The sequence below is a fragment of the Rhodnius prolixus genome, unplaced genomic scaffold (assembly GCF_049639745.1).
Source record: "Rhodnius prolixus isolate KJV_2025 unplaced genomic scaffold, Rpr scaffold_5, whole genome shotgun sequence".
NCBI classification, from domain to species: Eukaryota; Metazoa; Arthropoda; class Insecta; order Hemiptera; family Reduviidae; genus Rhodnius; species Rhodnius prolixus.
Window position 1 is genome coordinate 39426338 of NW_027411624.1, and position 25600 is coordinate 39451937.

Here is a 25600-nt window from a genome sequence, read left to right on the forward strand (position 1 = left end):
AGTTTTGGTTTGTAAAAGGCTAATTTTATCACTAATGCAGTCATATCTCGAAACTCTTGGCCCATCTAACAATTAAAACCTAATCCGCGGCTTGCCTGAATAACGTTCCTGCAACCATCTGAAATATCGACATTTCTATAGTTGTGATATACATATAGTCTACTTTCTCTTTCTTAACTTATAGGCTTTCCGTACTTCAAATTACGCCTGTATTATCAACGAGATTGAGCCCCATCACACATTACAGTATCTGTGTATCAGTAACTATGATTTACGTCTGCTAAAGTAAAAATGCCTCTAAATGGGATCAACGAAACTACTTTCTTTAAACTACTTTTAGAAAGCCCATCATGATTTTGCAAATAATTTAAAAATATAGCTTATAATCATTAGTAAATTGTTTCTATTGGTGATTTCTGAAAACCAGTCGTTTGTCATGGCACTAAAAGTCAACATTATTAAACAAATTTACCTGTAATGAACTACAATCATGTTCATGATAAATCTGTTACATAAGTTGGAGGTAAATTGAGATGTAGTATACAATTCAATTATGCAGCGAAAATAAAATTATTAGTAAAGAAATACATTGTAAATAGCAGAAAATAAAGTCAATTCATGTCAACCTTCACAAAACTGGTAATTTATTAACAGTTGGATTAAAAAAATATATATATTGTATATATTGAGAATATTTACAATTTCAACATTTTATAGTAAATAATTCTAGCATTATATATATGTGTGTGTAGAAAAATATGCATTTACAATTATCGATAATAAATAATTTAAATAGAAACAATAAAAGGGTACTTCAATAATTATTGATTGGCTGTTTAAGAAGAAACAAAAAAAATTAATATTCGGTATTCAGAACATTTCTTAACTCAATTAGAAGAGGTTCTACATCTTTAGACAGAGACAAAATATGACCTGTATTACAATCTTTTGATCCGATGAACGTTACTATCAAACCATGCATATCCATTTGAACTACCTGAAACAGATATTATCCTTATATTCCATTCGAAAATAATCATCTTAGATACTTTTCCTAAGGTATTTGTTGAAATCGTTCCCTAGTACAAAATCACAATTGTAATGTACACCTACTGCCTAGCGGTGCGGAAGCGTGTGATGCGATAGAAAAAATGAAAACTTTCTTTAATAAAACGAGTTATTCTGAGCTGATATAGAACTTACCGATTTTTAACAGGTGAGGGTCGTCTTTAATATTCGCGTTTTCAGGGAGGTTTGGTGATTATATACCAAACAAGACTAATCTAAGGCAGGATAACAAAATTTATAATTACTGATCAAATTTTAATAGTAACTCGGTGTTTATTTTGAGATTTTACTTCCATCAATCAATAATTTGTAAATTGTCCCATCACACATACTCGTGGCTGCACCACAGCAACTGGTTCTTTTGAAACAAAGAATCTGTGTATTTTCTATGAGACGCTTACAACTTTATCTGGTGTCCTTCACCAAGGTTAAAAAAAAACTAAAGGCTTAGGTGAGCTTTAGAATCACAAACTATGATAAAACCGTATTCATCGGGGTCTCGTATCTGCTTACACACACCCTAGTAAATGAAAAACAAATGTGGTTATGTTCATAACTACCATTTGGCCAATAGAATAGATCTCTCCTCTATAAAGAGAAAAAAATGATTGTATTTCATCTTGGACAACTGCATAATTTCGGTTAAACTTTGTGAAGTAAGCAAATTAAAGAGAATTTTATCCATTCCTCAACGCAATATAGATGGCAAACTTGGGCAGAAAAAAGAGTTCTATACTTTTTAGTTATAACCAAAGTTGTGTTTCTGTTCTTACCTGATAAGTTGAATACATACAGATTATTGTATTATTTTCTCCTAACCCTAATTTACTACCTTGAAGAGAAGCCATTCCAAAAGTGGAAAGAAAACTTGATCTAAGTGCAGTGTCAGGAATTTTCTCTGCTGAGGCTAAAAAGCATAATAATATTTACTTACACAATAAAGATGTGAAGATTAGCACTTAATCTTTAATTTTATTTACTTATATTACTAATACCTTTGATGATTGGTACGCCATCTCTATCTGCTATAACTATGCATTCTAATCCTAGTACTCTGGAAAACGAAATCAATAGAGTGAAGAAAACAAATTTGATTTATGCGAAATAAAAACAATATAACAGAATCAAGCTTACTAAATTTCACAATTCAATAATTTAGTTTCTTTTCATACTTACTTAATTAAAATATCATTTAAAAATGCATTCATTTTAGTTTAAAACATTAATCAAGTTTTAAGTAATCTAAGACAATTGTCAACATCTAACTTTCAAAACAAACAAAATAAAGCCAGGTTATGATATGAACTTCATGTGAAAATTTGGTTTCTAAATCAACTACAAGAGGGTGCTAGTATAGTGTTTTGAATAAATTTTAAATTTAGACCAAATAATTTTTCCACATTACTGAAGATTTCATATGAAACCGAAACCAGCTTAAAAAATAGGATAAACAGTATTCTTCAATAAATATATTTTTATTAAAGCCTTAGTAGAACATTGATTTTTTTCATTAGCCCTAGTAACCCTAATAAACAAACTTTCAAATTACAACTAGAATTCTTTTTGTAATGAACCCAAATTTCTCTTCATAGAAGGCCTTGAAAACAAATGAATTTGCCAAATTTAAATTTATTAAATTTCGAGCTTCCGCAACCATTAAGTTGTAAATATATTTTGACCAGCCCCAGATCATTGAAGGCTTGCCGGAAAGCAGGAATAAAGGTAAGTTCTTCGAGACAATAGTACTTCTATTTTATTCAATTAACAATTAATATTAATGACTTTAAAAAAAGTATGAAATAATATGAACACAATTTAGCCTATAGATTTATTATATAAAAGTCTTAATGAAGTTGAAAAAGAACTTGGTAAGAGGCAAGGGGCTAAAGAAAAGTACCAAGAATATGAGAAGGAAAGGCAGCGTAAGTTTCAAATAAATATTTACAATAGCGCTTATAAATACGTAATTGCTGATTACAAATGGTTTTAAGGAAAACTAACAACATGTAGAAAGCTAAGAAACGACTTTATACTCAAAGGATTGCCAGTAAATAATTCTGAAGGAAATAAGAAAGTTGCAGCGCCAAGTTCTAATACTAGATATGGAAGTAAAACCTCTTCTCTGGGTTCAAGTATGTCATGTTGCAAATAATTACTATCATCTTTAATTATAAAATTTATAGAAAAAAAAATCCTTCCTTTTACAGTCAAAGGAAGAAATCACGGAGAAAATTCTGAAAACATTACGATAATGGATAATTCTACAAAGGCAAATCTATTTTTTGATATGCTAAGGACTTGATTACGGTTAGATGGGTTGAAATGATTTAACTTTTTATTTATTTTAAGGATATGAAAAATCCTGCTTCTACATCATCTCAAATTGAATTGAAGGATGAAAATGAAAAAGTTCCTTTAGAAAATATACATTTATTTCCTTCGTCTTCATCATCGAATACGCCACCATCTCCGGAAAAGGTAAAAAGTAGAAATGTCCACGACCAGTGAAAAGTTTTTTTTTTCCCAGAATAAACCTTAATTTACTATGCTTCACTTAGAGTACTGCAGAAGTTAAGTCTACTCCGACCAATTTAATTACAACCACATCAATCCCGAATAAAAGAGATAATCTTCATAATTCATTACTGATGGAAGAGGTAAGTTAACTTTCAATTTATTATTTTTTTTTTGGCACTGAATACTATTAATTTTAATTATTTAGATTTACATTGCAGAAAAATGAAAACAAAATGGAAGATCGCAACAAATGTTTGGTGCAAAATTTGGATTTAGTAGAAAACAACTACAATTATGCCAATCTAATGGTTAATAAATGATATTTGTTGAATAATAAATAAGACAGTTTGTTAAAGATTGGTTTTCCAGAATACTATTAAATTAAAAAATACTTTTTTTCATATTATAATACACAAACTGGCCATTGCAGATAAATTAACATTAAATATTAATAGTTATAAATAAACGATTGAAAAATTGGTTATTTACATTAATAATATAATACTTTTTAAATAAATGTATATGTTTTTTTTATTAGAATACTGAGGAATGTCTAAAAAAAGAGAAAACGAAGGCTTTAGAATCGCCAAGAAAAGGTGTGAATTTCGAAGTTATAAACAATAACATTCAAAAATTTTTAGAGAAGGTATGTATTATTTAAACCTATTACACTTGAGACAACTTTCATAAAAAATTATTTAAAAAAAAAAAAAAAAAACAAAGTTGTTGGACTTACATAAGATTACGTTTTAAATAAAAGAAATAAGATGGGGACCGAATAACTCGTATCCATTCGACATTACATAAGCAGGCAAACCTGTTTCTTTTTTAAGAGTACGGAATTCTCCTAATTAACCAAATTAAGAACTTAAGTGAATTATTAAGTCTCCAGAAAATAAAGGTACTGACTTTATCTTGAACTTTTGTAGTTTAACCTTTGATAGTATTTTGGAATGAAGTAATAGTAAGTAGGAACGATTTGTTCCTAAAATATTTCCCCTAAAATTATTCGAACAAAAATTAGCTTCTTTTTTCAAAGAAGATTTATGATGCACAAAGGTCTTGATGGATAGAAAAGCTCCAAGAAAATATTGCTGAAGAATGTGGGAATAAATGCTAAATATGACTGAGGGAGATAGGCTACTTCTACAAAAAATTGTATTAATACATCTTTCATCAATCTTTCGAAAACCTCAGAGATGTTCTCATAAACCAGGAATCTAATAAAACGAGAAATTAGAAATAATGCAAGAGGTTAGTAGGTTCTAAGGAAAACTGATAAAACGATCTGGTAGAAAATACTGGATCAAAATACAGTAAAAGAAAAGAGAGCAGGAAAATAATAAGATTGGAATTATGATTTTTTTTTGTAAATGAAGCTTTGAAACAAGGAGATAATAAAACAGTTATTGATTTTAAAATGTTGCAGAGACCAAGTTTAGCTTTTAGAAAGAAAAGTCGAGATAAGAAGAGACTGAAGGCATTAGAATATGAAAGACTTTACCGAAATATATGCGCACAATACGCCGATCCGCAATACTGCCTTTACAAGTTCAAGCAAGTTATAGAAAATAGGTTAGTGTTTTGAAGAATAATTTCTTATGCTAAAATCCATCACAAAGTACCATTAAAACTAAAACGTTAATTATTACATATTAATATAAAGCATTCCATTACTAATTAGTATTAATTAATTTATTGCTAGTTACTAAATTGTATCATTTGGGGCAGAATATATCATCACATTATGGCTCTCTTCGCCTAAGTGCAATAGTTGAGCGATCTCGGCATCATCAATATTGATAATTTCCCGCGTATCAAATAAAGAATCCAAACACAATGCAAATTATAAATACTACCATTATTTTTGGAAATTAAATTTGATTAATTAAATTCAAAGAAGGAATTTTATGATTATTTACAATTTAGGTTTTTTTTTTCTTTTCCTTTCTAAATCTGTGTACAAAATTGTGTTCAAGTTTGGAACGTGAATTACGTGAACAAGAGGTACATCGAGTACAAAGAGAACTTGAAGAAGGTTTGGAAAAATGGCAAGATGATGTACTAATATTGCAATGGTTGGATTCAATGCGTGCCCAGGAACAAGCGACCAAAGAAATTGAATTTAAAGTGGAACAGTTACAACGTAGAGCAAGATCTAAGAATATACTGCATACCATGAATTATAATAAGTAAGTAGTAATCACGGTCAATTACTCCCATTACTGTCAACAGAATAGGTAAGTTTTTTGGACAATTTGAAGACTATCAACACTTAAGATTTTTTTTTCTTTTAGTAAATAAATGGGGGCAACCAATTCTTTAGGATACATGTAATGATACTACCTTGCGCAACCTTTTAATATTGAATTTCTGCCTTTTATTGTGCCATTTGCCTTGAATCAATTTGGCTTAGTGGACTTATTTGTCATATGATGTCCCTAGTTATAACTAATCTTTCTAGCTCAAAACTTTTAAATTGGTTGGGGAGGAATATCCCTCGTATCAGTCGCTAGGAGCCTCTCCACTTGCTGGCAGTGAGTGGAACAACCGAATGCTGCGTTATAAACGCAGCCCAAAAACTTCACATCAAATTAAACTTAGGTAACAGGAATAAAAAAAATTATAAACTTGACTCTAAAAGTTAGTTCTTGTTATCTCTTTGTGCCATCATAATACAAACAAGGAATTAAAGGAAGAAATTGGGCACGGTGACTGTAACTCCTTTCAGCCTTCTTGAAGAAATGGATTAGCTTTTTAGCTAATCTCTTATCTTATCTATTGCCAAATAATCCTAAATAATCCATACTTGACAAAATATTCGTTTCCTATATTTATTTAAAAAGAAGGGTTCATTTTCAAAAGATTGAATTGATTCAGAAAAACTGCAAAATGAAATAAGAAAAAACATCATTAGATAAAAATAAGATTACTAGGAGAGCTTTTAAGTAATCAAATAATTATGTTTAAATTTCGTTTTATAGTTTTTTTTTTGAATTTCGATCATATTCTCAGATGGGACCTTTATGTACTTCTTGTTTAGCACTCACTGCGTTCAACGTCTATTATCATTTTTCCATGTCTTATCTCAGCATTTAAGGTTTTTTTTTTTTTTACAATTAAATTTAGCCAGTAGACATTATGTAATAATCCTTCGTTTAATTACTTTTAAACTTATTTACGATTTAATAGCGTTTTATTCATTTGTATCACCAAACTTACAGATATTGCTATCCATAATTCGATGATGCTGAAAACAAATGAAATTCTTTAAAAAAAATTAAATTTAGAATTTCCCCTACATAAATTTTCAAAATGAATACATAAACATAAATATAAAATGAAAATTAGCGCAATAACATATACAATAAGATTTGGTAAAATCTAAACTAAAAAAAATTCAAGAATTGAGAAATTTGAGCTGAGAAGGATATGGAAGTACCTAATATTATATAGTTGAAAGGGAAAGTAGGCCCATTTCTTTGGACAAGTAGGAAAATGAGAAGAAAACCAACAAACAATACTTACGATTAGTTGATTTTAAATAAAGCCTTGGTGATGGCTATTTCATCATAGAAAATTTAAAAAAGTTTTCCAGAAATTCACACTACCGGTCACGCATTTTCTTCAGTATCGCAATTTTAGATACTCATTTTATTCTTGTTAATTATATAAACAAAAGGATCACATATTCCATAAAAATAGCTTTTTAAAGGCGCCTTTCCGATCTTGGCATACAATTTTCCTGGAATCATTTTTAAAACAAAAATTATAGTTCTATATTAGGTGAGTGGTTGAAATTAGGTTAAAGTTACTTGTGCTGCACCATTTCCCATAAAAACTAATTTTATGAACGAAGGGGACTTCAAAACATGCATTTGTTACAATTTCCACCATCGCTGTTACTTCTTCTTCCACTAATTCCTCTAAAATGCGAAAGTGAAAAATAGAAATCGATGTTTCAAAATGAAATGCTCCTCTTTGGTTAAATGTTTCAATAATCACGATCTATATTAAACAATTAGTTATTCTATTTGGTCCAAGAGGTAAAAGAGCTTAGCCGATCGTAATGTAAACATTGAATTGTTTCATTTGCCAACTAAAAACTATTCAGTACAATGTTATCTGCCTAGAAATTTAAAAATGAGTGGGACACTTTGCTGTCACGCCCAAATTATGCGCTTTATCAAAACTAAAATTTCTTTTGAGTATTTAGATTTACCTGAGTACTGTTATTTCAGTGAGTACCTACATTTTTTTCACTGATAATTCATTCAATAATTCAATCTGATATAAATTCAACTTGTTTTTTTTTTTTTGCTGGCTTAATGACCCTAAGCAGGGTTCTACATCGTACGATAACGTCGTATTCCACGAGTACCGCCTTTTTCCTCTTCTGAAAGGAGGTGGGTTTACAGATTTTTCAAACAGAATAAAATAAAAAAATCTTATCCCGATAAGATTCGATTCCTTAACAGTAAATCACTTTATGACTTAAGGAACCTTTGAGATGATATTAATGAACACATCACCAGTCTTAGGGTTTACACACGCTAACCTTGGCGAAACACACTGTTGCTTCCTCTTTCTGATCATTTCATTCAAATCACACACCATACCAGTGTACCTTCCGTCTATTCCAAATGTTAAAAATCTTATGTCATCTGGGCTAAGTCAAAGCCATATGAGTTAATCATTGTACATTTTTTAAAACAATTATTAGCTCTTAATAATAAAATAATAGCAATGGGCTTCTATGTTACGAGGAGTTACTGAGTTTGAATTATTATATCAGAAAGATGATAATAATAATTACAATAATAATAAACAGGGTTAAAAAAGATGAGGACATGAAAGCAGAACTATTAAGACGATTTGTAGAGGATAAAGAAAAGAAAATTCACAATCTACATAAACAAAGAGAACGTGTTATTTGTGAATCTAAGACCAGAGCACAGAACATATCAGAACTAAAAGAACAAATCAGGTAATTAACAGTAAAAAATGAATCCATATTTTTTTTTTCTTTTTGAAAGAACAAAACAAAATAATAATAATAAAACGAAATTATTCACATTTATATATAGATATATTTAAACTACCTTTTCAATATAAATCTGATTAATTAATTTAGTTTAAATTTTTTACAGAAATATATTGGTGCCAGAAACATTTGATAGGAAAGTACTCAAAAGTGGTCTGCAAAGAAAAGTACTTAACACTAAAGCCATGTGTCCAAGAGTTATGCATAATTCTCACATTAGGCTTGCCTAGGAATTTTTTTGTACTGCTTTTCCTTTTTATTACATAGTAAATATAAAATTTCAACTTATAGCGAGAATTTAGTAAAACTACAATTCTTGTGTGAATCATTTCTCACAAAATCTTTCAGTAGTAGCGTGCTTTAATTTTATAAAGAAGCATAGACAAGTTTTTTAAAGCAACAAATTTGCTAAAGAAATATTCTTTAAAATAAAAAATAAACACAAAAAGAGAACATTAAGGAACTTAAAGAGATAATTTTTTTAATTTGTTCAAAAAACTATCTTTTTTTTTGTTATATTTTTAGAAAATACATTTCAATTTTTTTTATTTTTTATTTTTAGCCTGACAAACTCCAATTTCAATAAAGGAATCATTGATTGTGTACTACTAAATTGTTAAGCCAAGAAAATTAACGTAACTTGATAAATAATGAATTTACCTTCTAAGATAAAAATTATACCACTAGCTGACTAAATTCATTTATGTTTCCCCCTAAACTTACCGCAAACAAATTTGTAGATAACTTATTAATATACATACTGTAACGCAACATTCAAACGATTTACAGTTAACAGGGATTTTTTTTTATATTGTTGATTTTATCCGTCAATACAGAACTAACCACATTTTTAAAAGAAATGTTTATGCCATAAACTTAGAAATTATCAATTTATATAACAGTTATCTATTCCATTTTGACACGATCATCAGATTCCATTATGATGATACTGCAATTAAATAGTGATAATACTTAGTTGATAAATAGCGTGTTTTAGGTGAAATCTTATGATTTAGAAAATATGGAAGAGCCCAGAATAGATTTGTGGTTTGCGCACAATGGTTAAAGGCGAGAAGCGTAAAGGTAAGGTTTATTAGGGTGCTGAATTCGATTCCAGGACTTAGCCTTGTTTAATGGGTTGAACTTCTCCAACTTCTGGTTACTTAACAGTTTTCTGGGAAAGATCACCACGCCTTTCAAACCCGGATTAGTCCTTCAAGTGCCACTCATCCCTGTAGATGGCTCATACTGATCAACAATTTTCTTTCTCAATAGGTGCAATATAAATAGAAACAATATAAAAAGTAAATTAATAGCAATTTAGTCAGGCGCGCTTTGCGTCCAATTAATAAATTAGGTGCATTGGACGGCGGTGATAAGCAAGTAATTTACATCAACATTAAATAAAATCCAATACCTAGGGCATGAATCGAAGCCTGAACCACAATCTGTCTTAGGTTTGCGTTCCTCGCCTTTAACTGATCGGCTACCGTAACCCCTAGCAGCAACCGAAAAAGGTTTCGGACGCCAATATCTTAGATTTTGATACGTCTTAATTTAAAGTTATAACTATAATACACATTTTCTTTCCAATACGGAGTGGAATAAGCCCTTCAAAAAATATAGATAGTAAGGATTTCTATTAAGAAATGAAAATAAGTTATTTCAAATTCCAAAAAGACAAGAACCTGCTGAAAATACAAAACCATTTTTTAAGAAAACACCTTACATTTGTCTCCTTGTTAAGCCAACAAGTATAATTCAATAATATCAAACAGTTCGTGTAATGGGGTACCTACAATTATTTTTCACCCTGGAGGTTGGAAAACTTACGACGAGTAAAAATTAAACAATTAACTTGAAAAATAAAAAAATATGGAGCCCTAAAGGCTCATTCATCTTGCCTAATTAAAAATACATACTAGAAAATTTTAAAATAAACAATCTGCATATTACCAAATTTAAGATGTTAGCTATTGCCAACATTTTTGTTATTTTAAAAATGATTTCCTGGAAAACGGTAATGAATAAAATTGCCCATACAAGTCTAGTGAGATAAAGCAGTGTTCTGATCGTAATAAAATTCTCAAATGCAATCAAATAACACTTGATATTTTTAGGTGTCAAATATGAAAACTTTGTCAAATGTAATTCTGATTAAAGGACAAAGAAAAAGACGTGTGAACGTTTCATATTATGATTTTTTTGGTTCTCTCTGTTCGTAAACCAAGTACTGCGATAATTTCGAATTTGAAAAATAAGATTTTCACAAAAAAAGCACGTGTTGAGGTCCACTAAGAACGAAAACTTTTTTTAATTTCTCTTATTCTACTAGTAAAAGAAAGTTTTGGTGCAGATCTTCGATTTTTGAACTTTCAGCGCAAATATCCGTTTTCAGTTACCCTCAATCCACAAAAGCTATTTTTAAGAACTGGTTTGCAAAAATCTCAAAAGAAATCTTAAAATAAAAATCAGCCTATTCTCCCTTTTCTGAAAGCGTTCTTGTTTGTTTGCGTTTTTTTTTTTTCTAAAACGGTTCCAACGATTTACTTTGAACTTTGTACGCTCTTGTTAATATAAATCTATAGCTTTTTCGAAACATTTTAAAAGAGGTGGATTATGCTTTTCTCTAAAGTGCAATTATCAGCCTCATTACTTAAGATAATTTCCTATAGAAATTAAATATGAAAATAAAATTCAACTTTGAAATAAAACGGTAGAGCGGAAGTGTTTTCTTTTTAATGAATTTTTTAAATGACATTTTTATTACACAAATTGCGGTAAAAAAAAGTATTGTGAGTGTACCAGATATTTACTTTTTCAACCGAATTCTAATTTTCAAGAAAACTTACGACAAATAGCGGTAGGATAAAAATCGTCGAATGTTTACAAAACATTTTTAGAAATTTTTATCCATCAAAATAAACAAATAAAAAATAAAAATTAAAATATAGTAAGCTTAAACTGGATATACCGTTTCAGCCGAAATGTTAATTGGAAGTGTGAATTTATAAAATAGATTTTTTTTTTTTAAATTTTACTTCTTCGTTAAGTAGAAAACGGTTCAATTAATTTATTTTAAACCTCTTTTATAACCTCTCATTTAAACTGACTACTTACAAAAAAAAAAAAAAAAACTTTTATGAAAAACCTTTGGGATGGGAACTCCTCAGATTATTATCGCAATAGGAATCCCTACAAAAAGTGCCGCTTAAGACTGATGTAAAATTCTCGTCACCTACAAAACATCAAGAAACATTTCAAAAGGTTGATGGAATTTTAAGTAAAAGATCAGTTAACCAGAAAGATTGTCTCTACAAATATAACTAATAATTATTATTTGTAAGATTTTTGTGAAAAAAGTTTTCTCAAAATCTTTTTTTCACTTGATCCCTAACACTTACATTTTCATATATATGTACATTTTACAAACCAGTTTCTTAAAAAAAACAAAAAAAAAACATGTTTGTTATTCAGCAGACCTTAAAACATTCTTAAGGAAAATTATTCAAAGATCTGAACAAAATACTTAAATGTTTTGAATTACTGAAAAGTAGTTAACATAAAATAGTCTAAAGCAATTTACATAAATAGTCGGGTCAACAACTTTATCTAGTTACATATTACACTTAATATATTCAGTATACATTATACAAAAGAAAAATAAAATAAATATAATAATGAAAAGATAAAAATAGAAAAAAATAGAAAAGGAGAAAAACCTGGATTAATTGGAAAACTTTCAATACTTCACCTACTTTATAATTTTATCTTTTGATGGCTGTTTTGAAGACCACTATTTTTTTTATATTTTAAATTTATGGTGTTAACATTTATTGCACCTACGAAAAGGCTTCTTTTTTCAATTAATCAGTCTTCCATGTACAAAATATTTTAAAAAGTATAAAAGCGACACTAGGACAAATGGAATTTTATTTATAAAGGGATTTTGTTTCCCTTTCATGTTTAATATCCAAACAGATACGTAATTGAAGCTATTTTTTTTTCTTAAACACAAAAAAATACTAATATTATAATATATACTTGCCTATTTTTCTAAAAAAAAACAAAAAAAACAACTAATAAATGGGCGGCGGGTTTTTATTCAATTCTCTTCTCCTGCATATAAACTACATAACAAAAAATTAACCAACCAGAAGATAAATAAAGTTACACGAAAAAAAAGATCGAAACATGAAAAAGCTGGAAACTTTCGTAGTTAATTTCCATTAACAAATAATATCAATTTACGGGTACACAGAGATCATATTGGTGAATAATGAAATTACACTTCTATGAAGTTTTTTCCAATAAGATAATCAGTTAATAATTTTATATTTAAAAAAAAACACTGGTAAGTTTGAAAGAAATCTCCAAGTCTCCTTGGAGCATAACTATTCTTCTGGTGGGTGAACGACTTGAGATAAATGGCGAACTAATAAAAGTTCGTAGTACAGTTTTGTTTGGTTTTACACTAACCATCGATAAACTTCATAAAGCATCCTAGCTCCATTATTGCCAAGAAATTTATCAAAGAGCTAACCAATAGGACCAAATTATTTTTAGTGAAGAGAATGTTTTTTTTTCTGAGGTGAAATACAGTTAAAAGATTGACAATGAGGAGGTTCCGGAGTAAAATGCGCGATTTTGCCCTTATTACTAGAGAACATACATCGTGGGATGCCATGGCCATTGGATTTAGACCCTCTTGTCTTTACCCAAGACAGATTCTACGCTCATTGTTACGTCGACGAGATCTTAAGACCAGTTTTGGTACTCTTTCTGAGGTATGGCACTAAAAAAGAAAAAAAAAGCATTGACATCTTCCTTCAGCAAGTACCATCAGCCTCAAATTTTGATCCCGACTTAAATTAGTAGATAAGATAGTTGAGCACTCAAGACTTTCCGCAAGCAATTTAGAATAGTTGCGTCGTCACCTTTTGTGTTGTCATTCCCCTCCTATTCTTATCATTTACCGTTTTAGTCTTAAGAAAAACTGTGAACGTTTTAATCGTGTAACTTTACTCCTTCTGGGTGAAGTAATTTTTTTACACTCAATTTAACGCGCTATTTACAATATTAAACATACAGTTTACTACAAAATAAAGGAAAGGAAACAAAAATAAAACACAGAGTTCAAAAGTGAAAAATGTGATGCTTCGAAACCATAAAACTGGAATGGTAAGTTATAAAAAAAAACAAAGGATAATTTTCACCAGGGAACTCTTTTTAATTACACGCGCAGTAATTTTCTTATACATACTACAATTTACAAATAATTATTTACTGACTACGAAGTTTTTTCCAATATAAAGAATATTTATTTATTTATGTTTGTATAGGCTATATAAAAATTGTTCCCTATTAGCACTGAAAATGAAAACATATGGAGTAAACTACATAATTGCGAGAAAAATTGTCATCAGATATTTAAAAGAAAATGTGATGCTTTTAAAATATTCTGAAAACCTCTTCACCTTTCTTTTTCTTTTTTCTCTCTATGCCCATTTATTTAAATAATATGTATATACTTATCATTTTAAAAATTCAGATAATATATACTTTAACTATTCACAGCAACAAAGAAAAGAAACAAAATCTTTGGTATGTACAGCTCATTTTCGAGCCAAATTTTTCATATATACTTTTATTAATATAATTTAGCTAAAATAAGGAATTATATTTATTCCATCATATTATCTTAAGTTCAACGATTTCTTTTTTCCCGCTCCATCACATTATATAAAATAAGATTTTTTTTTTTAATTATTATTATTTAGTTTATTAGTTTTTGTTTAATTTTATTTTTTTATCAATTAAATGGGAAGAGGAGAAAATTATTGAGAATATTTTTTTTGTATTAAATATTGGAAATGTTACTTGGAAAATTATAGTTGCTTTGCCTTTGAATTGGTAGAATTTGTTGAAGCATCAGATATTTCTTCACTGGAAGAACTTCTAATATCTCCTTCCATCTGAAATTGAATAAATCAGGGTTAAGATCTACCACTAATAATAATAATCCAAAAGTTTGCCTGAGGTTTCCGTTTAACCACGAAATGGTGAGGGCTGTCAGTGAAAAGGATCATTGATAAAAAACAGGATAAGCAAAATTAATTTAGGATCACTTAAAAGGCGGCAGGCAAAAATATCACAATTAAATAAATAAATAAAATTACCTGTCCGGTAGCAATAGCGTTATAAGCTATTTTGAGAATAAGATTAGTCCAGAATATATGTAGCGCTAGTAGAAGTAACAAAAGGCCATTAAAGAAGTAATAAGCTGGAAACATAGTGTTCACAATCCTAGGAGCTCTAATCGTTGTACTGGAAGACAGGAAAAATATACGAAAATTTAGCCAGAAATTACGAGGAAGTAGAAAAAAACAAAAACACTGTACAAGATATTTTTCTTTCCATTATTTAAATTCATGAACTAATTACCTGTACAAGATCCAACATGGGAAGACAACCAGTCTCGTTATTAACCAAATTATTGTGAAAATTCCAAAAAATGCGTCACATACTTTCTGATAATTTGCGTACTTGGCCATTTTAGCAGCCTGAAAAATTATTTAATTTTTATAATATATTCTAATTTTACATATAGTAAAACTTGTATTAAATTTGGTTATAAATAATAAAGGGAGAAACAATTTATCCCATTACCAGCTTTATAACAAACGTTTTTGAGGCTAAAGAACATATTTAATAAAGGAATTAATGTTTCAAAGCCATTAGAGAGAGAAAGCAAAACATAAACCTTAATATTTTAGACCACTTTAACCATTTCTCTAAGCATTTTAATTCACTGACGCTATCTCTCCATCTATTTTGAGCAAACTAATCATTCAACCAATAATTCTCAAAATAAATAATGTGCTAGACACATCTAGCAGAAGATTTTATTTAATTTTTCAACAAAGAATAAAATACTCCTATTTGGTAGAAATTTTCTTCTACTTAGATAGAAGTGATGTTTATTATAACAGTTTAATTACTATATCTTAGAAATGAAATAACAAGACCTCCTATTTTACTTGAAACAGTTTTTGCCTTTTTTAAGCGTTTAATATATATATATATATATTAAAATTACAGAATTATTTAATTTGGTAAAAAAAAAAAAAAAATATAATCTGTTATACAGACCTCTAGAAATATATCAGCACAATCATGTACTAAGAGCACAAGTGTGCCAACTCTGATCAGATTGCAAACCCAAGAAAAGGCCATCAGAAGAATTGTAGCTATATGGTGTACAAACATCTGCCAGAAATCTTTCCTCTTAACGTCCCTAAATTGTGAGATCGCTAGAGACCAGTAGAAAGAAAGAGATATCATATAGTACCACCAGCAATCAGAAGTTATACTCTATAAAAAATAAAATATTAAAGAAATTTAGGGAAAATAAAGATAATAAAGAATAACTGAGAATGTTCACATAACATTCTCTTAGGTTCATTTTTAAATAATACTGAATAAATTTTCAATTTAATTTGAGAATTATTTTTATAATGCAAAGCCAATTCTTTTCTGTTCTAATTAAATTTAAATTAACACTTTACCCAATTTAATACAAACATTTCTATTCCTCATAACTATGGCAGCATGCTCCATGCTCGAAAAATGATAATAATGTAGCAGTGCTATCTCTTTTTCTTGACTCATTAGGATCACCCATATTTTTTTTTCAAGTACCTAATTTGCTACAAATAATCACAGACGGAAGTCGAAATAGATCTCAGAGGATTGATAGTTCATAATATAAGTTCTATTTGACCTGTTCTTGAGTGCTAACCGCCAACAAAAGGAGCAAAGATCTATTGTGATCCTTTTCTAGCACCAGACACATTTTTATAGCACCCCCTGCCCTCACAAATGATGAATAAATCCAAGAATAAGAGAAGGTTTTAAGAATGGTTTGTCCAGAACATGGTAATTCTAAGGGCAGGCATTATTTAAACCCGGTATCCAACTAAAACGTTCTGTAGCTTTTTAAGACAATAAAAAAAAAAAAATTACGAAATATTATGTAGAAAACTCTGGCACGACTTTTTCTAACGATAACTCTCAAGGTTCGAAGCCAAACTCCTAATTTTTGAGCCGGAATTAATTCTTAGTTTCATTATACTGGTAACAAAACCGTGCACCTAACTATTAAGCCTACATCAACATTTTCCTGAGGACTACTCCAACAAGTTTTCTGCTGAAAAAACTACAAGCTATAAATCAATTTACATGCACATAAGATGGATACAAAAAGTCCTAGGATCCATATTAGAGGAAATCTTAATAACGCAAAAGAGATACGACCGTACATTTCACAAAAATGGCACTTTTGAGGTAAACCACCCACCTTCTTTCCCAGAAATACACTTAATCTAATTTTTCAGAACAAATAAAATGTTCCAAATAAAAATTGTAGGTCACTGCGAGTGCAATATTTAAAGAAAATTGTTGGAGCCAAGAAAATCTCAATAAGTGAAAAAGGTACTTTTCCGTTAGCCGGGCGCAAGCGAAAAACAGTATTGGGTAAAACTGTTTTCTCTACAATTCATTAATATTTGTTTATAGTTGAACGTTTTCGACTTTTTTCCGTTGAGTCGGCTCGCGTTTGGTTCACATTTGCGCCTGGCTAACGGAAAAGTACCGTGAAAAATTCTAGTAAAGTGACATATCCGGTTAACCGATAAAGTAAAATAAAATAACCTAGATTTATTGCAATAATGAAAAATATAAAAATTAGAACAACTAGCACACTTATCTTGTTTAAACAGTAATTGCAACGGAAAGCGTCCTAGTTTCGATTATAGCATGCATATCTACCTTTACTTAATTTTAAGGTAAAGCCAATAATGAGAGAAAAACATTCGAACTTGACCTTACTGCTAATTAAACTAACAACTCATGGCTAAAACGCCATGAAAATATTCCCACAGAATCAGATTTTAAACACTTCTCTTAAAACAAGCACGACTGTAAAAGTACAGTAGTGTTGGGGATGCAAAAAAAAGGACCATATATATATATATATATATAAAAAATCACGAATTTATAAAAAATATAAAGGCTGCACACGACCTATGTACTCATTAATCGAACATCTGAAATTTAAAATACACTCATTCTACATACATCTTGCGGCTTCTTTGAGTATTCTTTTTTTCGTGATAATCTCATCCTTTGGCCCATTTTCAGGAGATAATTTATTTAAACAGGGTTGGCGAAAATATTCAGATTAGCCAAGGTTCTAAAAAGTAGAAGTTTTTGCTTCCAAAGATAGCTCCTATTTTCGGAAGACCATTAATTGTTGATTGGTCAAGTTCAGAAAAAGATTTTCTTTATACTTCAAAAAGTACTTAAAACTTAACTGATGAGTAAAAAAACTTGTTTAAAATCAAACTATTTTAATGAACCGACATTTCCTAGGTTATTTCTTTATATTTCTTTTTGTGGAAAAAAACAGAAACCAATCTATAATTTTAAGTTTACTAAAACATTAATGTACTTACACTTATTAAATAAGGTTTTTCAATAAGAAAAAAAATTTTTTTTTTATACTTAACAGTATTTAAAAATTATTGTACTTTACTTTTCCTTACAGTTAACACACGAGCTGTACCTAATGCGGTTAATTATAGTTTGTAATTAAAAAAGGTCAGGATCAATAAATGATTAATCAACAATTTTTTGTTTCCATTATCAACCCAAATAGCGTTATGTTTATAAAAACTATATGGCAAATACCAAATAATCACTATTTAGAATATAAAAATTTAACAAATATTCCTTCCAAAAGAATTAATTTTAATCCTCATTCCCAAAGCCACTTAAATCCTAATCTTTAAACATAGGATAAATGATTCATTGATTACTGATTACTCATCAAAAAATCGATAGAGCTAACATTTAAATCAATTCAAGTTTCATTTTAATGAATATGTTCCAAAAACTAGACACATGAAAAGCATTGGAGGATACAATACGAATATAACCAAAGAGAATGAAGTAACAGGAAATAGATATATCTAAAATTATCTTGATAGGTGATCTCTAGCACAATTGAAACTTTGAAGGGAACGTGTTCAAACCTGATGAGGATAATTAGTCCAACATTCATCAATGTTCCACAACCAAGGTTTGTCCCAAAGACACCATATTCCGTAAAGAAATGAATATGTATAATATGAACATCTCCAACTAAAACATAATTGATCAGGTGATTACTGATATAACCCATTGACTTTACAGAAATATATTCAAATAAAACACTGAAAGAAATCTATACGAACCTGTTTTCACAAAACTTAATTAAAGTTGACGGTTTATCCTGCGCCCTTCTCAACCTTAACCACCTCTCAATTTGTCTTTCTGACATATCAGTTTGCTTGGCTATAGTTGCTACTTCTTTGTAACTCATTTTACTGTTATTTTTGAAGGCTCTTTCTAACAATTCATTATAAGGTACTTTCTTGGATTTTGACGCTTTAATGCCCAAATATAAACCAAAAGGAGCAAATATATTCCTGTTTTATTTTTAAAAAAATTTAGTTTAAACAAGATTCAAATTAAAAGAAGATAGCCGGGGTCAAAAAACCTCTCACTTACCTTTCAAGTAAATATCGTAGAATTAGCATTACAAAAGCCATTGGCAAAGGATAATATAAGTGCCTATGATCTGTGTATTGAATTTTTTCATTAGGCACTAAATCAGCCCATGTGATGTTCGGTGGCAACCAAATTTTTGGCGACCAAAAAGAATCCAAAATACTACTATAGATATTCATTGCGATTTTCTATTATAATTCTAACCCGTAATACTGGCAAGACATGAGAACAAATGTTTATTAGCAAATATTTAACATTAAAGTTTAACATCACCCTGCACAAGGACACGCACAACACTCCCTCTTTTCCATTGACTCATCACGGTTGCCAACATTACATCACAAATGTATAATGATTTCTTATTAACGTTTATTTTCTTAAATTATTAAGTGTGGAGAGAGTAACATTTTAATATCAAATATTTCGTAAAAGTAATAAAATTTTACAATAATTCTTTCGATTTTTAAATGTTGTAAATTTACAAAATCATATTCATAATAGGTTTCAAAAATTTAAATTCACTTTAATGAATGCTATTGCATTTTTATTTTTTTAATTTTTTACAATAATTGCTGCTTTTACCATAATTTTACTTTTGTTTTTAAAAATAAGGAATATTTTGAGAGACGAGGTTGGCGACGATATATAGATTTCATTAATAAGAAAACAAATGTACCTGATGGTCTGAAGTTGGACTTTTTTTATAGGTCAAGTTAAAAATGATTTAAAGATGAAATGTGCTTAAGTTAAATTTGATCAAGTTATGATCAAGTTAAAATTAATTTTATTTAATGGCTGACAAATTAGGGCTTGGTCCCGAAGTAAGGGAATTGAAAATTGGTGACAGCTTTTCCAGTAATAAATTAGCATTCCACACTTTGAGATGTAAGTACTACCATTCCATATGTAATCAATTCCGATGAATTTCTGAATGATTTTTCTTTTCAAATTGAACTAATTATGATTGAATATGTTTTAAATGCTGTAGCTGAATGAATTATTTTTATTTTATTGGCAAGAGGAGTATAGTGTGGTTTATATATTTTTTGTTTTTTTTTTGTTTCTTTTCCAATTTCTTAGATGATTTCAAGCCAGCAAGCGTGGTTTCTGCAAGTAAACATGCTTCTATAGAAGTTGGACAGAATCAACAAATAACTGTTACCCATTTGGAGACAGCAGGTGCTCCGCAGACTGTCTTTAAAGGATCGCAGAGGCCGTATCATAAAGAATGTGTTTTAATTATAGACAGGACTACTGGAGATATCACTTTGGAAAAACTGTCAACAAATATTCAATTAAAGAAAACAAGGTGCTTAAGTTGAAGCTTCTTAGATTATTTAAATTCGTCAGATATTAGTACTCCTTACAAAATTTCATCCTCCAATGGTTCTGTTAGACTATTTCATGAAATATTGCACAAAACGTAATTATGATGATTTTGGATGGCTTAATATAATTTTAGAAATTCCTCTTGAGTTTAAAGATTATCGTTTCTCATTACTTAAAATATTCCTACAACATGCCCAATAACTTCTGAAAAAATAAAAAATTTAAAAGATTATGAATTCATTCAAAACAGGTTAATGGTGTTATTGAAGGGTATTCCCAGACACAATTTGTAATTCTTGGCATGCTTTAATGGAAAACAATCAGTTGGAGTTAGAAAGTTAGAAGTTTGTATGTATCCCAACAGATTATTGTTTGTGAAGGAGTTAGCTATTTGGTTAATTTACAATACTTCCATGCAGAAGTCCCATGTTCGGGTCGAGCTGTCTGCATAGGTTTCCTCTTCCTAGTAGTCTCTATTTCTGCAAAGAAAGAAAACTAATTTTGAACCGGAGACAGTGTACATAGAAGCATCACGCGCCATTGATCTCAGAAGTTGATGCTTATTTAATTAACAATTATAAATATGTGCATTATTTTATTTTAATCCTTGCGGTTTTAAATAGAAGAATTATATATATAATGAATGCTAGCTGAATGTTTTTTAAAATACGATTTGAGGGCGGAGAATTGAACGGTATGTTTCTAAACGCATATGATTGGTAGACACTTCATTAATTTAATTAATACAGTAATGTTTAGAGAAAGTGGTTTTGACTGTTAATAATTTTTTACTAGGCAAGAATCACAAAGGCCAACAGGTTATCTGAATTCTCAAAGGCCACCAACCCCCGTTGAAAAGAAACCTTCGCCCCCTGGACGTAATGGTAACAGTAGTGGTAAAAACAGAAATGTTACTGGCGGTGCCAAACATTCTCCAATTCATGCTTCACCATCTTATCCTACCAGAAGTCCGCATATGACAACCGGAATTAGTACTATGCATAAATCTCCACCTCAAGTCCATATCACTGCTTCCAGGTACTGCATGTTTTTGTGTTATTAACGTGAAACAGTAATAAGCAATAAAAAGTAGAAATTATCCTCATTTTATGGTTAACTTTGATTCAAATATAGAAAGTAATTTGAAACCTTCTTAATGGTTACATTAAAATTTATTAAAGAGATCCAATATTATATATCATACTCAATAATTTCTGTTGAAATAATATAAAATTTCTTGTAACACTAATTTTACTAAGAATTGCTTACAGTCCTACACCAGCAGCGAACAGTTTGCCGATACTTGATGAATTTAACGACAATTCATCCAGTAGTTTCGACATCTCGGCAGCACTGAACCATCCAGAGATCAAGACTTCTCCTGATTTTTCTAATATCAGTCTTAATGATGATGTTAGTATGTTAATTGATTTTTTTTCATAACTGAATAATGTTTAAGCCATGCGAGTTCTTTCAAGAACTTCGTGAAATTATTAAGTCTGGATTAAAGGCATGTAGGTATTTGGAGTAATGTATCGTGGATATTGTATTTATTGAGGTGTGGTTCAAAGGTATTGTATTTCCTACTAAAAATTCCTACTAGAGATTCAGTTGATGATATGAAATCTTGTTGTACTGGAAAACTAGCAAGATAAATTCCCTGCAGTGTAGCAGCGATCATTTTATTAATAAATATATCAAAAATCGCAAGGCAAACTTAATTAAGACAGCCTGTCGCGTGTGATTGTAGCACAGCTTGTGCATTTATTGGGAGCATTGACTAAATAAAATGGGTGCCGAGTGTTATCCTTATTGTGAATTCGACTGTAAGTGGTAAATTTAGAACATTGTGATAGATGAAAGATATGAGAATAGTGAAATATTTGTTATGAGGTTTATTTATTTACTAGTTTTGTGTGTTTGTTTCTATAAATCGAAAGTTTGATGACACTCAAATTGTGGCCCTAACGGTTTCATTGCTAATGCTAGGGACAGTACGATATATTTTACAATTACTACAATATATTTTTAGAATGTTGCTGATCAGTAAATAATAACTTGGAGTGCAAAAGTTGCAAAGTAACTCAAAAATTGACTTAAGATATTTGTTGTAGTGTAAATATGTACAGGTTTAATAATCTAAATCATTACACTGACATCGCCATTATCGAAGTCTTCTTTTTCCGACTATCAGTGTATCGATGTAGGACTTTAGTAGTCTTATGACGTGCACTGTTGTGTTTTGTCTGTGATGCGGTGCTTGGGTACAAATTTTTATAACTGTACTGATCTGTGGAACCCAGTGGTCGCTGCTTCAGCAACTCTTTGCCGAGTATCTTAAGTCCAGAAAAGAGAAAACTCTGAGCACGTTGTCAAAAGTTTAAGATTAAATAATTAATATTCTGCCACTTTAAGCGACGACACAAAATCAGACAGTTGAAATTTTGAACTCCTAATTGATTGTACAGTTTAATCTACAGCAATACTTCAGTACTACACTAATCCCTCTTTGTTATGAGCAGCTCCAGTTGAAGTAAATGTATTCACTACCACTTACTTTTTACCGAGAAAATTGTTTTAGGAGGAGGAGGTAGATGTATGCGCGGAAAAGAAAATATATGTATCTGTCACTGGTACCAATCAGTTGACAGACTTTGGGTTACTGCGTATATTTGTTCCTATTTTTATAAAACAATTTTTTGGTTTGCAAGACTGGGTTAATTTTTTTTTTTACTTCTAAGGATTTTTTCTTCCGACTAGTTTCTTTTCACTATCCTACAATCTAGGTAATCTTTCCAAACCCATCATTTTCACTTGTTTCTAGAATATTAGCAACTTACATCGATTCCAGGACGTTCATTTCGTCACAAAACTTTCTGCAAAAGTCTCTGGACTCGAATTTTATGCTAATATCCGCTTCAGGTAGTAACTTTTTCCTTTCAGGTAAATCTAGCATTTTACCTCTAATTTTTGTTTAGGGAATTATATGCTACCAATTAGGTAGGCTCAACTTTCAATTAGTGATAGTGTTCACATTTTTTCCATTTCTATATCTGACCGAACCAGATCATGGTTATTCATGATCTTTATATTCTTAATTTTAACAACTTAGTTTAATTTATTTTTTATCTTTCTTTTAGGAAGGTCCATCAGAGGTCGGCATCCTATCGGACTCTTCCAGTAGTTCCAGTACTGATAGTAATTCTTCCGATAGTGAAAGCGATACGAACGATAAGCCTTCCACAAATGCCAAACCCGTTAATGGTAAGTTTGGTAAATAAGAGATTTATGAAATTACATTATTAATAAAAATACCAGATTTTAGTATAGAAATAGATATTTCTGCTTAACAGTAAGTAGTATTAATATAAAAAACTTACGTCTGTTTTTGTTTCATAGGTCATGTAAACGGGAAAAGTTCACCATTATTGCCATCGATGCCGTCAGAACGGCTACTCAACGAAGACTTACAATTATCTGAATCTGGATCGGATTCAGATTGACTTTGCCTCTCTTTTTATTTTTTACTATCTCTCTACCTTTTTATTCGTGTACATAACAAAATTGACGGAACAATAGGGGTGTGAATAAGCGCGTCAACCGATAATGGCATTTTTATATATTTAATTTTTTAAAAAAGTTAAGTTTATTATTTAAAAAAAATGTTCTAAGTTGAATTTATTAGAGGAATTGTATAAAGTTTTTTATTGTATAAAAACTGTGTATATTTTTCGCAGTTTAATTTTTAATATTTTTAGTTAATTTTTTTCTTTTTCTTTTGTGAAGTTCACTAAATTGATAAATGGTTTTCATTTCTATTATTAAGGTATTTAAATAAAAATAATAAATGAAAAGAAAAAGACGTCCTCTATTAAATTCCCTCCGTAAATGATTTTTGATAATCAAGACTTCATGACTTTATTAATTTAAAATTAAAGACGGAAAGATAAGCCAACACAAACCATCACATAATCCGTCACAGTTATCTATCTCTTGCCGAAATACAAAATGGATTTCTTAAAAAGAAAAGAAAGTAAAAAATAAATAAATCAATCTATTAGAACTGATTTTTTATTTTAAAAAAAGTTGCTATGTATAAATGTGAATATTTGTGTCCGTAATCAAGTGCCCTTGAAAATATTGTAATCATTATATAAATAACCCTGTTGATAGGCGAGCAAATGTGTGTATTTTGTTGTGTATGCTGATTGATTCGTAAAAAATATAATATATATAGATAAATATATATATATATATATATATACAATATGTTTACTTACTATACCTTTTTCTTGAACTTAATTATAACTCTAGCTTGTGATTTGCCCATATTGTTCCAACTTTATTGATACAAGTAATGAAAGTCATGTCCCTATTTAACTCATTAATTCCTGGCAATAGCAAGATGAGCGTACAGTAAGGATGTACTAAGAAATTGCCCTGCCTGCAAAGTCTTGATGAAAATTACTCAACGCTGTAACAGTAACGGAAACAGGTATTTAAAGATAACGGATGAGGTTGCCAGAAGTATTCTAATGTTTTTACTCCTTAACCTAGTAAAATTGGAGGACGGTTGGTCCTTTATTGATATACAAGAATTCCAATTTCCAAGATGAAAGATGTTCGGCAAAGGTAAAGAAAGTCTTTTTTGCAAAAACTTCTTTTTTTTTAACTCACTCAAAAACGTGAAGTTCGCAATAAGATCATATTTGATATTCGTGTGAAGCCATCACGAAACGCGAACTAAAGTTTTAGTTCTAAAAACAAAACTGTTTACAACAGTTTTTTTAAAAATTTTCTTGAAATAAGGCTTCCAAGATTATTATTATTAATAAACCTGGTAAGATGTAGTTCAATAAATTTAATAATCTCGATATCGGTAAAAGAAAATCGTGTGTGTGTACACTCCAGATTTAATGGTATGACGAGCAACTAGAAGTTTAGCAAAATTGTCAATTAATTAATTGCCGTAATAGGTAGTCCTAAGATTCACAACTTTAAAAGAAACAGGTGTTAATAACAGTCAATATC

General features: G+C 29.7%; 4 protein-coding genes across 6 annotated transcripts; 2 read left to right on the top strand and 2 right to left on the bottom strand.

Annotated features, from left to right (window-relative positions):
• Positions 1 to 621: 621 nt before the first annotated feature.
• Lamtor3 (Late endosomal/lysosomal adaptor, MAPK and MTOR activator 3) lies at positions 622 to 2427 on the bottom strand. Its single transcript, XM_074136184.1, has 4 exons — positions 2245 to 2427; positions 2064 to 2122; positions 1842 to 1975; positions 622 to 997 (listed from the first exon to the last, which is right to left on the bottom strand). Exons 1-4 carry the CDS (start codon positions 2274 to 2276, stop codon positions 857 to 859), a joined length of 366 nt encoding a protein of 121 aa, XP_073992285.1. The 5' UTR covers positions 2277 to 2427; the 3' UTR covers positions 622 to 856.
• Positions 2428 to 2543: 116 nt separating this feature from the next.
• On the top strand, positions 2544 to 8917 carry LOC141458316 (uncharacterized). The gene is made up of 12 exons (XM_074136121.1): positions 2544 to 2790; positions 2888 to 2990; positions 3060 to 3200; positions 3276 to 3337; positions 3418 to 3546; positions 3627 to 3725; positions 3804 to 3893; positions 4124 to 4231; positions 5015 to 5160; positions 5565 to 5777; positions 8417 to 8572; positions 8736 to 8917. The coding sequence occupies exons 1-12, from the start codon at positions 2677 to 2679 to the stop codon at positions 8857 to 8859; spliced, it is 1485 nt and encodes a 494-aa protein (XP_073992222.1). The 5' UTR covers positions 2544 to 2676; the 3' UTR covers positions 8860 to 8917.
• schlank (ceramide synthase schlank) lies at positions 6410 to 19567 on the bottom strand. 2 transcript variants are annotated; one of them, XR_012460884.1, is made up of 9 exons: positions 19241 to 19567; positions 18925 to 19158; positions 18724 to 18832; positions 15782 to 16003; positions 15074 to 15192; positions 14809 to 14956; positions 14510 to 14604; positions 7114 to 7330; positions 6410 to 6835 (listed from the first exon to the last, which is right to left on the bottom strand). XR_012460884.1 is itself a non-coding variant. In XM_074136124.1 (7 exons), exons 1-7 carry the CDS (start codon positions 19417 to 19419, stop codon positions 14518 to 14520), a joined length of 1098 nt encoding a protein of 365 aa, XP_073992225.1. In that variant the 5' UTR covers positions 19420 to 19566; the 3' UTR covers positions 8653 to 14517. The 2 variants fall into 2 exon arrangements, 1 of the variants encoding a protein (XP_073992225.1); XM_074136124.1 differs by lacking the exons at positions 6410 to 6835; positions 7114 to 7330 and having other exon boundaries at positions 8653 to 14604; positions 19241 to 19566.
• Positions 19568 to 19888: 321 nt separating this feature from the next.
• Eaf (ELL-associated factor) lies at positions 19889 to 24836 on the top strand. 2 transcript variants are annotated; one of them, XM_074136156.1, is made up of 6 exons: positions 19889 to 20125; positions 20321 to 20549; positions 21365 to 21607; positions 21829 to 21982; positions 23710 to 23833; positions 23969 to 24836. In XM_074136156.1, the coding sequence occupies exons 1-6, from the start codon at positions 20032 to 20034 to the stop codon at positions 24070 to 24072; spliced, it is 948 nt and encodes a 315-aa protein (XP_073992257.1). In that variant the 5' UTR covers positions 19889 to 20031; the 3' UTR covers positions 24073 to 24836. The 2 variants fall into 2 exon arrangements, with proteins under 2 accessions (XP_073992257.1, XP_073992259.1); XM_074136158.1 differs by having other exon boundaries at positions 21841 to 21982.
• The last annotated feature ends 764 nt before the right edge of the window (positions 24837 to 25600 follow it).